Source organism: Aythya marila (genome assembly GCF_965140915.1).
Source record: "Aythya marila genome assembly, chromosome: 1".
Lineage (NCBI taxonomy): Eukaryota > Metazoa > Chordata > Aves > Anseriformes > Anatidae > Aythya > Aythya marila.
Genome location: NC_139042.1, coordinates 18,547,649 through 18,564,426, shown reverse-complemented (window position 1 = coordinate 18,564,426; position 16,778 = coordinate 18,547,649). Strand labels below are relative to the sequence as shown.

The 16,778-nt window shown below is 36.7% G+C and overlaps 1 protein-coding gene across 8 annotated transcripts in view; it reads right to left on the bottom strand.

Moving 5' to 3' along the window:
- Nucleotides 1-16,778, bottom strand: part of ZMYM2 (zinc finger MYM-type containing 2) — a 90,665-nt gene that overhangs the window by 35,871 nt on the left and 38,016 nt on the right. For 7 of the 8 annotated variants that reach the window (XR_014318910.1, XR_014318911.1, XM_082777012.1 and 4 more), the window contains 4 exons: nt 8,788-8,938; nt 7,887-8,002; nt 1,971-2,087; nt 1,449-1,599 (listed from right to left, as the gene is read on the bottom strand). Coding sequence is in view for 6 of the 8 variants with exons in the window: in XM_082777012.1 (XP_082633138.1) it covers nt 1,449-1,599; nt 1,971-2,087; nt 7,887-8,002; nt 8,788-8,938 (535 nt within the window). In the remaining 2 variants the exon portion in view is untranslated. The remainder of the gene's footprint in view (nt 1-1,448; nt 1,600-1,970; nt 2,088-7,886; nt 8,003-8,787; nt 8,939-16,778) is intronic. The other variant, XM_082777017.1, reaches the window with a different exon arrangement.

Here is a 16,778-nt window from a genome sequence, read left to right as displayed (position 1 = left end):
GGAATTCCAACACATGCAAGCTTGGGACCCACACTAAGACTTTTAGCAATGTATCTCTCCCACTCAGTAACTGTATTCATGCAGGAAAGAGCATCTCCTTTCCTTCCTCAAATTTTCCAATAGGAATTACAAATCCCCTCATTCCAAGCCTCCTCATGAAGAATTGTCTATGTAATGTAATATGGTATAGTTTACATTATGAATCTTATTGATTTCATTGTGACAGCAGCCAGGATTTGAAATGAGGACATCCGAAGTATCCACAGTAATACCAGCATACACTGCAATCTCCAGCCTCAAAGAAGTTTGCTCTTGTCTTTGAACATATTCTGTGGAATTGTTTATTCACAGAAACAGTATCTAGCTAGATGTTACTGAGTGTTGCAATATACTGTAAAAACTCTCCACCTATCACTTTGCAGTCCAGAACACAAGAAAGTAATGATGGTGGAAAAATCTACACCACCACACTCCATTCATCAGAAACAAGAAATTCCAAAGTCCAGAGCTACAAAGGAATATTGTGGAAGAAAGGATGCCTCCAGCCACACACTTCACTCCTCTTCAAGCAAACAGGACCCTGATTTAAGTACATTGGTACATTTGCTGTTTAATCTGCTTGAAAGCAGATTAAACATTTATCAAATGATAGTGAAAGCATTATCATATGAACTAATAAAGAAAAAATACATATAGATATTCAGTACAACCCCCAAATATAGATCATCCAAACTGGTAGTTAAACTTCTAAGACTGGGATTAAATATCAGTTATCAAAGGATAGCTCACCAGAAGTGGAAGACAAGACCGTACTTTTCTGTTTCTATTAAGATGTTCAATATTTTAATGCAACTTAAAAGAATACTATGCCAATATACCACTTTGCATAGCTTGTTGGTTTTTTTTTTGTTTTGTTTTGAAAATTCTAATCATTGATCAGGAAAATTACAATGACTTTAAGCAACATATATCAACAGGCATCACTGGAGCTATTCCTTGAATGACCTTTTTAAGCTAAAATAGAAAGAATTTCCATTGTTGTATTAAATTTTGAAAATACTAACCAAACAGAAAGCTTGGTATTCCTCAATGCAGGTAGTGTAGGAATAGGCTTAGCTGCATTTTTTTTATTTTTTTTTTTAAAGAAGAAAATATGTAAAAAATTTGTGCATATGCATACACGTGTATGTATTTACACACACACATTGAAGAGAGATGTCTAGTTCTCCTAACCAGAAGTAAGTGGTCAAAATTCAACAGAAGACCAGAAAAGCAACTCTGATGAATTAACAGGCATATGCATTAATGATGAAGAAACTTGTGTTTCAGCATCAAATACAACAGAATGAATGGGTACCTTAAGCTTTAACATGAAATATGAACACAGTATGTCAGCTGCAGAAAAGCTACAATGACCAAGACCTCAGAAAAAACAAACACATACATACCTTCACTACAAAATGGTCTTTTGATGCCAGAGAAATTCACCGTCTCATGCAGCGTTTTTTCCTCTTGACAGTATTCACAGTATGTAACTATGCAGTGCAGTTTCTTATAATCATCAGAACATGCTCTGCTGCAGAACTGATACACTTTGTTCTAAATGCAAAATTGCAAAGCATCATGAAGAGGGTTAACATTAAATTATAACATCTGGGAATTGCAACTTTAAATAATAGTTTGCCTTTAGGACAAAACTGTTACGTGCCATGTAAATAGATGAGCAAGCACACAATTAAAGTATGACTTCTGCTGCTAAAAACAAGTAACTCTTTCTCGGGCTCATAGTGAGTCCTACAAATATGCTGACAAAAAGTCAGCATTTCATATGAAAATGCAAAATAGGAAAATATGCCAATTGACTTATCCAGAAAAATTATATTGCAGTTATAGGTTTAAATTTTTGTAAACACTTCACCATTCTAAAAATAGTGGGGGAAAAACAGAACAAAACAAACAAAAAAACTTACCTCCCATTCCAGTACTTCTGGCTTTGAACAAAAAGAACTTTTGCAATAATTGCATTTCAACTGAATATCAGTGGGAGAGACAAACTGACCATTTGTTGAAGACTGCACAGTGAGAGTCTGAAAAACAAAAATATATACATATACATCACAAAAAAATAGTTACTTTTAAATTGTGTTTTTTTTTTCATTTAACCCACATTGTTTGAAAATCTAGGAGTTTATAAATAAAAGTCAGCAGCATTTCTAGGCAAAAGCACAGCAGGTTAGTCTCTTCCCTTGACATCTTAGATTCTCCAGTCTTGAAACTTCACCCTCTCTTTCTCAGTATTTCTTTTATCTTACCTTTCTAATGTCTGCCATTTGAGACTATAATGCATAAATAGAAAAAAAAAAAAAATCTCCCAAAATTGAACACCTGTTAATCACAAAAGATGTATTTTCAGAAAACTATAATTCACAGCTTGCCTTATTTTGGTCACAGAATTTCAAACAAAGACCTACAAAAAATATTTTCAAATCCAAACCTGACCAAAACAGATTATCATCACCTTACCTAATCATATCACTTCAAAATACAAATACTACAGTGAAAGGCCTTCAGCAATAATTTGAGTAAATGCAGGGTTTAAGATTAAGAAAAAAACTAGATAACAGTCCTAGCTGGCCCTCAATCATTGTGGCTGGAAGATGCAGCCATTTAAATACCTAAGCCCTAAACAAAGGTTTTCAGATCAAGAAAAATAATATAGATTTCATGCAGGAATGAGAATTTAATTCTGTAACTGAATAATTCACTTAATGTGTTTCTGCAGCAATCAATAGAACACAATTTTATTGCACTTGCAATCTTCCAGTAGGTTTTTTATAAATCTCCAAGACAATCTTTTGCATATCCTTAGATCAACCAACTACTGGAATATTACCCATGCAACTTTCAAGACAAGGTCTGAATAAGTAGTGATCACGGATGCCCAAAGAATCCAGAATATAAATTTCTTATATCCATCTTCTCTGCAAGCTTTGCAACAAGACATATTTTTAGAGACATTCTCTTCACATGAGATGAAGAGGTAGTAACAAATCTATATTAGTGAAAATATAAAACATTTCTGTTACAGGGTACTTTGCTTCAGGCTGCTGTGTTACTAAATCTTCATCTATACTAAAAAAATAAATTGTGTTAAGACTGGTTATTGATGTAAACCTTCACATAAGCAGGCCAATACTGCTGAGTGTTAGCCTGCAGAGCCAACAGTATTGGTTTGTGCAGATGCACTACTTCTGCATCAGTTTACAGATGTTAAGTAGTCATACACATTTCCCAATCATGGCCAGAACCCTAGAACCAAACAGCAGAAAACACGTCACATTTATCCCAATGGTCCATTATCCTATAACAGCTTGAAGTCTGATGCCTACATACTGCATTTACCGGTTTTATCCCTCTATATCCTGCAAACCTCTCTGCTGTTGAGAGAGATTTACTAGATTTTGGCTGCTCTAAATAGGTTGCTGAAGACTTGTACTAACATAGAAGCCACAAAGGCATTTTGACATCAAAAGTCCAACCTCTGTATTTCTCCATTTGTAGGTTTCCCCAAAAAGCAAACACCATTCTCAACACATGCTGCCATATGGATTATGTAATTGCAATGAAAGCCCTAGAAGCTCTAGTTGAAAACAAAGGGAAATCGATAAGCAAGTACACCCATCACACCAGTTTAGATACAAAGGAAATATTTAAGAACTAGCAGTTGTGACGACCTGTAGCACACTAAAGATAAAGGGAAGAATGAAGATGAAATATATCAAGCGCTCACAGCAAGAATAGCAACTGTATTTTTCCATGTCTATAGTTGCGATTAAATGTGGTACTGCAAAACCCTATCTTGAGGGTTACAGCATAAAATACTGGGTTTTGCTGTTTTCTGATGTATGGCACTTTCAACTTCTTTTCCCTTTTGCTGTGGTAGAAATGTAGGCCCTACCAAGTCTAGGAGACTGGTAACTGAAGAAAAACAAAAGCTGAAGATAAGAGAAAATGGAATTTTAGACTGTTAAAAATTCAAACTTGTTTTAAAGAATATTTACACCTAATTACAGATAAAAGCTAGCTATGTCATTAAGCATTACTGCTTCTAAAACAAAACCAGGTTTGTTGTTTGTTGTTTTTTTAATCATAAACTTCTATGGTCAAGTAAACATTTTCTACATAAATCAGTAAAGAACTGAATTCACATTACTGATAGCTATAAAACAAGCAAAAAATAGCTGTTAAACCAAGAGTTAATCACAACATGATTTAGTTGCCTTCTTAAAGTTCCCATTATGCTGCAATTAAAGGCTGCTTCTGCATAGTATTTTAATGAGTCAAGATGTCATGCATGTAGCATCATCCTGTCTTGCCTCTAAATTACAAAATGCTTAGAATAGAGAATATCTTTAGGAATTATCTGGCAGCATTCTTACACGAAAGAATCGATGAGATCACAAATTTGTTAAAGTCTTTCACAGATCACCTTGAACATCAAGGATTTATTGATGTTATGCTTTACTAAAGATATATTTGAGATCATGTGTGCGCGTATGTGCACATATGCACATACATCCTTAAATGGAATCTTAAATTCAATCCCCAAATAGTTATCTTTAATTTGGCTTTTCTTGAGCCTGAACAACAAGAGCATGGAAAGTGCCAAGCAAGATTAAATATCATTATAAAGCCGTTTTCAGGCTTCAATGCAGCCACCACAAACTGCTCTAAGCTGTCAAATTACAGCTGAACGATAGACAGGCACAGCTCCGAAGTCTTCTGAGCAGACCAGTGTAGAAGCACAGATTCTGGCCTGCCCCTGTCATTACCTGCAGCAATAAGTGACAGAGGTGGTATCCTTGCTCATAGCAATACAAAATCAAATTGTGGAAACATTTCTGTGTGTAAAGGTGTAATAGGCAGCCAAACGTTTTTCTTTTACTAGTTCAGGAAAAAGAATTTTGTAAGAATTAAATTGTTCTTTGTTAATATGAAGAAGAAGCAAATATATATGAGGCAGGCACCCATATGGACTGTATAGACACCCATATGGCATCATATAAACTGTGCCACGGGGAAAGTTAGGGGCAATAAATTAAATAGGGAGGGAACTACACACTCCCCTTGCCCTCACACATACAGAACTTCAACCACCACACGGAACCCTCAAATATTTGTTATTATGATCAGATCTGAAACATTATTTCTCTAAAAAGCATGCCAAGCATCTCCCACATGCTTCCCATTTCAGAGAGACAGAGAGTGAGACAGAGATGTAAGGAATCTGAGAAAGAACACTTACAGACATCATAATGATGGTAAGGGAGAGATCAACACAATCATGGAAAAACAGAGAGTAACCTGATAAAAAATGTACTTTTAATTCTTACACATACTGGTTCTGAAACTCTTCAGATATATCCATAAATTGAAAAATAAAAGCTTTAACAATAGTATTCTGAGAACTTTGTATAGACTTGTGGTTTGGCAAGATAGCTTGCGTTTTAAGACATTTATACTTGTACTTTTGCTAACTTGGGTAAGACACTTGTACCACAGCCTCCATGTTCACAAGAAATAAATTAGCAGTTTTATTTTTCCTTAAGAGACAAGTTCAGCACAAGATCTTCAACTGACCCAGTAAAGTTACTGACAGCAAAACTGGATTTAAACAATACAGTTTTGGAGCAGTTCTGTACTTGAATCTCCAATAACATCTTCCAACATGAGCATGAAAGAAGACAAGATAAAGTCCCACTGCTCTAATACCAACTACCAAACAGCAATCACATTGGCCAGGCTATTTTCCCTTTTTTACCCTCTTTATTACAGGGATGAATGCTCTTGCAAGTTGTTTGCACAACGAGGAATACAGATATAGATATAAGTTGCACAACAAGTAACTCTGCTGAATCTCTCAAGCGTTTGAATAGATTAAAGCAACAATTATCTATAAACATAAGGTTATACATAAGGTAAAACAACAACCAACCCTAAAACACTGTAACCAAATTAGGCATTTAAACATTCCAACCCATCTGTAAACCAAAAGGAAGCTTTTGCAGAAGGGAGACACAGAGCTTGAACAGCAATTATTCCGCTGTGAGAAAGGCAACTTCTAACAAAGAAAAAAGTACAGGAAAAACAGGCACAGTAAGAGAAAGGGATGAATACAATGCCAGAAAAAGTACAAGAAAAAATATCTTCATTAGTAAAAAGTGAAAAACGTGGAGAATCATGATAAAGCAGTTTTTGTTGTTGCTGTTGTTTTGTTTTGTTTTCCTTTTTTCAAAAAGATCATTGCAGAAAGCATTCCAGTGTGACTAAATGGAATAAATTGTGATCTCAATTTAGGTCCAGTTCCTATGTGTCACTCAGGTATAAGCCCCCCCCACGGGAACACAGAGTCCAAAGCACACGTTGCAGTATACTGTCCTCTCCATCTAAATACTAAACAAACAGAAGCAGCAGTTCTTATATTACCAACTTTTATCTAATGGTGAATATAATTTTATTCTTCTAGACAGTGAACACATGAAAACCATCAAAAATCAGAATCGAATAGAGAAGATTAGCCGAGCGACCACCTAGCTGTCCTTGGTGCTGCTGAGGACTCACGGATTGTACGCTACAACTTTGAGGAGAGACTTCCACATCTTACTGAAACTATAAAAAAAGTATTAGCCAGGTCTCAATAAGACCAAGAACCCACAAAGGCATCACTGATCTGCTGTTATATTCAACAGTGTTGCTAAATATTGATTTATCTGCAAATCCAAGAAGGCCCAGGTTGTACTTGTCATTCGCTACCTTTATTTTTCTGCCTTAAATAGCATAGTTTTCATTTTGAGCACTCTTGGGGCTGCAATCAATTGTAAGACCACATAGAATGAAGTAGATGCTGAATGAGTTTGCAAGAAGTCCAACAGATTTGTCATTACCTACTAACAATCCACATCTATTTTGTTAATCAGTTCCATTTAGATCGCACTGACAGACATCTACTAAGTTGGTTAGGACGAAAGCACAAGAACAGGGCAACATGTTGGAGGTCCCATCCAGGGAATGTTAAGGAAGCAATTAAGAGACTGACTTGCTTTCCAGTAAACTTAAAAGTTTCATGACAAATGGGTTAACCCTACATGGGTGTAACTGCTTCCTCACATGGTGTTGAACAATTATCAATCAAACAGCACACATTTGTGGAAGCTCTTTTTACATACACAAATTGAAACAGTGTATTTGAAACATTCTTTGATCATCTACACATTAATCGCTACAACTCATTTTGCAAATGCTTTAACTAAGTCATATTAAAAAGATGACATTTTTAAAAAGCGTATCAGCCTCTTACAGCATGCCTACCATAAGGCTTGCAACAATCCAATTTCTGGACGTAATTTAAACAGCTGGTTTCATCCATAAAAGTTGTAATGACTTAGAATATAATTTTCCATTTCAGAGAGTCACTATTCCCCATGTCACAAACCTTTTTCAGCACAATATCCAACATGAGAATGTTGTTACTGTATTTAGCATAAAAGAGATCAAAATTGATGGTTATCAATGCACAGCAGCAAAACTCATCTCCGTATTGAGGCTGGCATGGGAAAAATAAGATGAGTAGTGGTATTGCTTTGGGTTCACTTACAGCATCAAGGAGAAATTGGTTATTATTATCCTGTAAGTTTAAGATAGTAACTAGTGTTATTATTATGAAACAGCACTTTCTAAAGAAATGGTTACGAGCCAGAAGCATCTGCTATGTTAATCGTAAGTCATAAGCACATACGTAAAAGCAAGCTTGCTTAATACGCAAATATTTAACACAAAGACAGGTACACAGATATTTAGGGAGGAAAATATTTAACACAACAGCTAACCTGAAATTTAGCTACACAACTGGAACTGCAAAAGTTGTACAGTTTTCCATCAGGCATTGTGGCTTGATACTGAGGTAAAGAGTTTCGTTTACAAAAGTGGCAAATAATTTCCATACCTAAAAGAAAAACGTAGTTTACAAATAAAATAAGTATAAAATAGTAACACAAAAAAATACTGGGTTACAGGTCAGCTTTTCAATGTAAAAAGCTAAAATTTTTCTGTTTTCCAGCCAGCTTCAGTAAGTCACATAAAACAAAAGAAATTGTTTTTTTTTTTTTAATTCTGCCATTAAAGCTAAGCACTGCATGTGAAACAGCAACTTCTACAACGTTCAGTAGAGCATTTTCATCTTAAGTTTGATTAATTAAGATCTATGTCTGCTTTGCATACTGAAGAACATAAGTTTTGAATTGATTTACTCATTCCTTTCACCCAGATTAAACAGTTTACCTAGAGAATGTTTCTATACAGTATAACTACCTCTATCCTTCTGCAAAAGAAAAAAATTATCAATTATTGTTTGAGGAGATAAAATGGGGTGGCACAAAGACAATAAAATATTATTTCACGTGTGTGGAAGTTGCATTGCCATTCTGTGGCAGAGAGCACTTTATGTTGCAACATTTTTTTCCCCCCTCCGGAGACCTTAAGACAGATGAACTGTTTCAGAAATCAAGCAAAAATACTCGTGGGGAAAATGACCCCTCATGGATCCATCTACTAATGTTCAATATACGATAATCTTTTCGAAATCTACATTTAAAAACCTATTAAGACTCTAAAACTCTGCAGAGATTCATTCTAAAACAAGTTAACCCACCCCCACTGTTCAATCTTGGAAAAAAAAAAAATCAGGTCTACTCTTATCAGTGACGAAAATCCAACATCCTTGTCACTTACTTTGTGATTTTGGATATTTTGATTTTTGTGTGTTCATGCATGCAGTTGAGCAGTATGGCTCCATATATCCATTAGGTCCTATGCACTGAGTCATGTCAAAAAACCTGCACTGAGCTCTGCAGCCAGTACAAGATGTTAATTTGCCATATTTCTAAAACATAAAACAAAGCAAAACAATGCATTAGTTAAAACCATGTTTGGCTTTTGTTTTTAAATTAGAGTATAACAAACAGAAACTTATTTATTTCTGCAGTTCTCTCCCCCATCAGAACCTTCCTATACTGTCATTTTCTCAAGTGTAGTCAGCACTTGTTTCTCCCTCCTGGGACCTGGCTAAAACTACATTTCTGTGTAAAACCAAAAATAAATAAATATTTTAAAACTACCCACCACCTACAAACTGTGATAAGAGTATATGACAAGTTCTGCTGAGTTGGAGGGCTTGAAACAATGTTGTTTCTCTCTCCTTCATGGTTATATGGACAATGGTTTTATGACAAGAAATGGGAGTTTGGCATGAGGAAGGATAAATAATGGTGCTAAACTTGGAAGAAACAAAGTTGCACTCTCCCCCAAATAACATCCTTAATGTTATCACGTATGAGTTAGTTGCAGCAGTTTCTTGGTAACAGCACTATTTGGAGAACTTCTCTAGCTTCTGCAGTCTTCTAGTTCTAGTCTACCAGGCAGGGGAAATACACTGCAGAGTTCCTATACTCCTCATTTGACCCAGTGAGGAACCATGACTCCCATTAACCTGAAAACAGACTCAGTTCTGACATCTCTCAACACAGCAGTCAGTCAGTCAACAGTGTCCCACAAAACAGAATAATTGTTATATAAAAAGCATGGAGAAGTTGCACTGAGCAACCAGTGACAAAGTGAGTAGACAAAAATTAGTAGTTTTGACCTGCCACATCTATTATTTACCTAACAGTGAAGTATGTAGCCCATACACCATAAAGCCAGTTTCAGTAAAAATATCGAAACATCCTCCCTGGCCACGGAAATTTATAAAGGCTTTGATAGCAATCACAATAATTCTCAAATTTGAACAATCACGAGTCTCAGATCAGACAATCTCTTCTTATTGGGTACTAGAAAATACCCTTCTGACTCTTTGGCATGAAAGATTTCTTCCTGCCTTCTGTTCAGGAATGATTTTGGCATTGCCTCTCCTCTTTTTCAAGGTTTAAGGGGAAAAGAAATGCAAAGAATCTTTCACATCTGCTCCACCTTGATTGAAGTAACAGAAGCTTAAGTGGCTATCTTTAGTCTTCCCACCTCTACACATTTGAGAACTAGCTAAATCCAGTCTCACAAACACAGAAGACACTTAGGGTAGCATAAGATGACATCTTCCCTATATTAAAAATGCATACATGTAAACATACAAGCTTATGCCACAGATTGGGTGTAGCATCTTGCACAGACTAGCAAATTTTCAAGATACCTCAACAACTTCAAAATTTGCACAACACTTTGATGAAATCTTTGCTGTGTATTTCCTCCAAAAAGGAATCTGTGCCAAGCTAGCAAGCTTCTACCTAGAGAAAAATATTTTATATGGGTCCAGGATCCTTCTTTCCCATTTTTTTTTCTTTAAAAATGTTCCCCAGTACCTGCTAATCAATCCTCCTAATGAGCCACAATATTGGAAAAAATCACACTAGGTACCAAGAGCTAAATGCACTAAATGCAACCATTGTACTGTTCTATGAGCTGCAGCTATTCCACCAATATTCACTCATCTCCTCTGGCATGCTGAGAAGACAAAAGTAGAAAACTGAGAATCCTTCAAGTTATACCATGTATATAGGAGATCACACTTTACATAAGACTTCTCTTGAAAAAAGTTCAACGAACAACAACTGTCAAAAAATCTGCACACACATATAGCCTTGGTACCTCTAGAACAAAACGAAATATAAATCTAGAAGCACTGGTACAAATATGCTGACATAGCTTAACGAAGAGCATCAAGGAATATGATCAAAAAACAACGTACAGGCAGGTGGAGCTCTCACAAGTTCTTGGTCTGAAATAAAAATCAAAGCCATAACAACTTTATATCAAGATGAAAATATAATATATTATAAAAGAATTTATAGTAAGCTGAACAGAGTGCAACTGGACACAATTCACTGTATCAAAGTACTTCATGTTTGGACAAGACCCCTTGGAAGTAGAAAAAGCATTTGCTAACCAACATCTCAATACATCAGAATTTAACTGGTATCAAGGAAGGCTCATGCACATGAAGTACAGTGCACTACCCCGTCCATTATTTCTGCATTTCAAACATCCTTGTAATACTGGAGTTGTTTACTGATTTGACACTAGATCTTTCAGGTGCTTGTTGCTTTTAAGTCTATTTTACTATCTGTTAAAGCTACCAAATCTAGATCCGAAGTATCAATTTGCTTATAAATATTCCAAAATTAGAAAGGCAGGGTTGTTTTGTTTTTTTTTTTTTAACTTTTTTTTTTTTTTTTTGGTATCTGCTGAGTATCCATTGAACTTTAAACTACGCTAGCAGTACAAAGACCATGAGTTTCACCAAAAGAAAAAATCAAGGATGCAGAAGATTCTCTCACGATTATTGTTACAGAACTTAAGAGAATTTAAGCATTTCTGTATTACTAGCAACTTCAACATACGTTGTTACAGGAGTGAAGGGGGGACAGCTGTTAAGGAAAAAATAAAACTTAAAAGGCTCCAAACCTCTTCAAATTTATCGCTCCCAAGGACTCGTCATCGTGTCCTTCAAGCTGAACTTTCGGTGTATTCTTTTCAGCATTCCTCAAACTTCTAAATTTGAATACTAAAACCATTCAAAAACTAAAAAGTACAACACTGCTATAAAAGAAATTAAAGCAATGATAAAATACCCGAAAGTACTAATCAATCACCATTATACAGCTGCATTGCACTTTTTTTTTTTTTTTAGTAGTCCAACAGATAGGCTTTCCCCATTGACAGTATCAACAGGCATCCTTGTATTGTCCCATGTTTTTAGACAGCCATAATGCAAAACAAGAATTTTCTCCTGTTCTCAAGTGTGAAAAGTCAAGATGAGACTGTCCCCACAGTTTTGTACTCTCACATTCATCTCAATAGAATCACAGAATGGCTTGGGTTAGAAGGGACCTCAAAGATCACCCAGTTCCAGCCCCCCTGCCATGGGCAGGGACACCTCCCACCAGACCAGGTTGCTCAGAGCCTCATCTAACTTGGTCTTGAACACCTCCAGGGATGGGGCATCCACAGCTTCTCTGAGCAACCTGTGCCAGTGCCTTACTAATCTCTGAGTGAAGAATTCTCCCTATCCTCTAATCTAAATCTCTCCTCTTTTGGTTTAAAACCATTCCCCCTCATCCTGTCATCATCTGACAGACATAGGCTGTCTTCCATCTCTAAGAATTTGTAGTATTAATTTTAACCCACAGAAAAAGTAAAATTTGAGAATCCTTTCTCTGGAAGTATTCTTGAAGCTGGACTAAAGCAAACAGAAGCTTCATGGAAACTAAGTAGAGCTACATTAACACATTGTGTAGAAGAGCAATCACGAGGCATGGATTTATGGCCTGGATGCAAGACAAATCATGGTAACGACAGATCCACAGAACCAAGAATGGTATGAGGGTCACTACGACTCAGCTGTTATCTTGTCCAAGATGAGAACTACAGGAAGTCATATGAAGCTCAACAGATCAATAGTAAAACAAACAGAAGGAGGTTGTTCTTCACCTAACAAGGTCAGCAGAACTTCTTACTGAAGAGCGTCATGGATGTTAACACTGTACGTGTGTTAACTGCAGAAGCACTCAGATTCATTTTAAAAAGTGAATGGAAAGTTATTCAAGTTTTAAGTGATCCCTCAATCTAAAATCAGAAGTAAAAAAAATAAATATTTAGGACAAAATATCATAAATATACCCATCCTGTTCTTACTGTTCCCTGTATGCCCACCTACATACACTGCAGGCATTGCAATTCCTGCTCTGAACCAGTAGTTGTTTTCATTCTCTTATTACGTAAGATTTTTCTTTTTAGTTCAACTTGAATATTTTAACTCTTCATAAGGAAAAATGTGTTCAGAAAAAAGGAGATGAAGAAAAACGTAAAGCTGTGTCAATGCTGTTAATGTATCATGGTCATGAGACAAAAAAACTTTACTGGTAGAAAGAAAAATGAAACAAGGAATACCAAAATCTTCATTATTGACTAAGAGGGAAGGAAACACAAAATACAAGACTTCATGATTTTATTTTAAACATCATTGCTTCATTCCAGAAACACAGCATCATGAACGGACCTCCAAAGGTCAAGTCCAACCTCCATCTCCAGATGGAGTCCCCAGAGCTGGCTGCCCAGTTCTTGTCAAATTTGAGTACGTCCAAGGATGGGCATTCCAAAACCTCTCTGGACAACCTCTGAGTATTTCACCACTGCCACAAATTTAAAAAATTAAATAAAAATTTAAAAAAAAAAAAAAACTTGCACGTAATCAAATCCTTTGTGTTTTCAAATTGTGGCTGTTGCTTTTCAACCTCCCACTACGCACTTCCATGAACATTCCAACTCCAACCTCCATATAATCCCCTAGATCTCCCTTTAGCCTCCCAAGGCTAACCAAACTAATCTTACCCAAGCCTGTCCTCCCATGCCATGTGCTTCTGTCTTCCGAAACATCTTGGTAGCTCTCCACCAGACTTACTTTATTCTGTCAATCTTTTTCATCTAGGTTGATCCAAAACTGCATATCTTGCTCCACCATCAGTTTCTGGAGTACAGAACAGAAGGAAAAAAACCTTCCTCTCCCTTGACCTGATGACTACCCTCTTGCTAATACAGCACCACGTTGTCTAGAGAGGCTTGTGGAGTCTTCATCCTTCAAGATACTGAAATCCCAAATGGATATGGTCTTTGACAAGCTGGCTCCAAGTGGCCTGATTGAGCAGGGCAGTGGACACAACTAGAGGTGCCCTCCAACTTAGACATCTTTGCTGCAAGGGCACACTGCTAACTCCTGTTCATCTTGTCATCCATATGGACACCCAAATCTTTTTTCCATAGATGCTGGTTCGGCAGTCACACTTCCATTCCAGATGAAAGACTGACTTGCACTCTCCACGATACTTGTACTCTCCATGATACTTCAGGAGTAGACAAGAACGATTACAGACAAAAGCATGCACATTTTAAACTAGTCTCTGCTTCAGTTCCAGAGCTTCAAAGATGGAATGAGCTCGGAACCAACTAGCAAGAGAAAATATCCAACATTTTCCTTCCATACACCTCTTCTTGAAAATTCAAAATCCTTTATCTCCAACCTATCCCTAAGAGATTTTGCAGAGTCCTATGACACTATGAGTCATTTATGGCCTGCAATTTTAAGAAAATTTAAAGAAAGAATCATAGAATCATAGAATATCCTGAGTTGGAAGGGACCCTTAAGGATCATCAAGTCCAACTCTTGACACCGCGCAGGTCTACCCAAAAGTTCAGACCATGTGACTAAGTGCACAGTCCAATCTCTTCTTAAATTCAGACAGGCTCGGTGCAGTGACCACTTCCCTGGGGAGCCTGTTCCAGTGATAGCTGGAATAGCTATCACTATAGCAGAAATAGCACCAATTAGGTTACTAATACCAAAAAAAAAAGTTAATCTACAGGCAAAATTTATAGAAAACAACAGCATAATACCCTCTGATGAGGGGAAGCTTAATGTCTGACTACATTTCCCTTACTCCTCCTCCTAGATTCTGCACTGAGATGACCTAATTTTAGTTAGAACACATTCATATTTGACTTCTTCCAAAGCATGAAGTCCAAAGCAGAAGTGGAAGCCTGAACATTCTTGTCTTCTTCCACTTGATTCCAAAATCACTCACTCTTTCGTGACATTTTTAAACCCTATAACAGGCTTAATCCTATAAATCAGGTCTACTTCTCATGGTAAGTAACTAACAATAGAAATACGATAAAATACTTCAATTCTTAGGAGTCATTAATTCAGCATACATTTCAAGTCTTCATTCTGTCTGCTAGGATAGTATTAAACTCCAACTGCCAACTACAAAAATGGCTATCAAGACACAAGACAAAACAGTAGAATTAGATATATTCCAGAAATAATGGTACTGTGGCAACAGAAATCCAAATTCCTAGAAATAAGAGGAAATTCATTTGGAGGCTTTCTGAGGAATTTGCTCATGTCATTATTAGCAAAGGTGTCGACTGAAGGTATGATGAAAGCTGAAGTCTGGCGCTCTTCTTGTACATACCATAACTAAGAATAAAGATCAAGCCCAAAAACAAGTATCAGACCAATACTACAAATCCATGGTACTTCAGAAATAATGTTCACTTCTGTTTGCAAACTAGAACTTATTACGGTCTCCTTTCTTGAACCTTCCAGTTGCAGGAATATCTTAATAAAGCTATTAGTGCCTAAGATCTAGGCACCTGCATTACTAGCTTTTATTCGCCACTGAGAAGAGCAGTATGGCCTCTTTCACATTCCTTCAAAAGGACGAAGGACACATCTGCAGCCTAAGAGCATTCTTGCTACAATCTCTCCCATGCAAAGACCAGTTGATTAAGAACATGAGACCAGCTGATTGCTACAATGCTATACAGCAGCCCAAAGATCTGTTTACAGCTGGAGGAAGTCCCTTGCAATTCAACTTATACAGTCCACATAAGAGACCTGTACATACTTCTCAATCCAGGCAAAAGCTTCTCTCCACTATCTTTACAGAGTAACAGTTTAGAATTAGAAATAAGATAAAAATAGGGAAAACTTCCAGAAAATATTCACTGACAGACACACAGACAACCTGTGTTCAAACAGAAAGGTAAATGAGAAAGAAAATGGAAAATTTCTGGAAGTAGAAAAGCAGAGGTATTCACTACATGGAATTCTACAATAACGGAGATGCACTAGAAAGGCAATCAAGCAAGCAGCAGCTAAACTGCTTCAGATTTATTTGAAAGAAGGATGGTCCAGATGGATCCAGAAGCAACACACGTCTAAGAAAAGAACCAGATGTCAGCAGAATCTGTAACAGCAAAGAAAGAAGAAACCGTATTATTTATTGAGCCTTCTGAAATACCACACCCATACCGTCTCTAACCCGAAGAATAAACTCTTCCCTGCTCCAACTTAAGGTTAAGATTAGTAACGCATCAAAAGCATTTGCCCATGTCTTAAGAGCAAAGGCTCTTAATAGCTGCTTTTGTGGTTCTTGAACACCAAGTAATTGGTGTTTCAGCTGAACTACACAAACAACCAAATCATTAACACGTCCACTAACTTTCCTCTGGCATCTCCAACTTCCAGTGCTCCCTCTTCTTGCCAGTTTCATTCCCACTCCCCAGACATTTATCTTCATGAATTTAAGGAAGGAAGAGATTAAGAATCCCTTCTTCCCTTACCTCATAAAGGTTACTCTAACTATATGAAACCTTTTCCTTCCGTTTCATGTTTATTTTGCCTTTTCTTTTTTCCCCTCTACCTCCAATCATTCGAGGTGCAGCAGTGCACTGACGTGGTTATATCTATGTCAACTCCAATACCTACTCATATCCCCTCCTTGCTTCCTCTTCATAACCACTTCCTGTGCTCCCATACAGATTACACATCACAATTATGCCTTAAGTATTTTTCTTCAGAAGTACATGGCTGTTTTAACATTTCTGATGAACCTACCTCATTCTATCTACTAAAATAGGAGTGAGACAGAATGGGAATATCCCTAACAGTTACTACTAACAACTCTGGTGCTTCAGTAGCCTGGTTATATAGTTGTAAGGGTTTGTTTATTTTTTTAATTGGAGAGCAACAGGTTCTACATGTGGGGGAAAAAAAAAAAAAAAAGCAGAAATGGTAAAATAAATGGTTCCAGAAACTCAAGTAAATAAGATTTACTTATTTCTAGAGGGATTTGGTTTGCATCTGAGACACGAGAAACTGGAGGTATAAA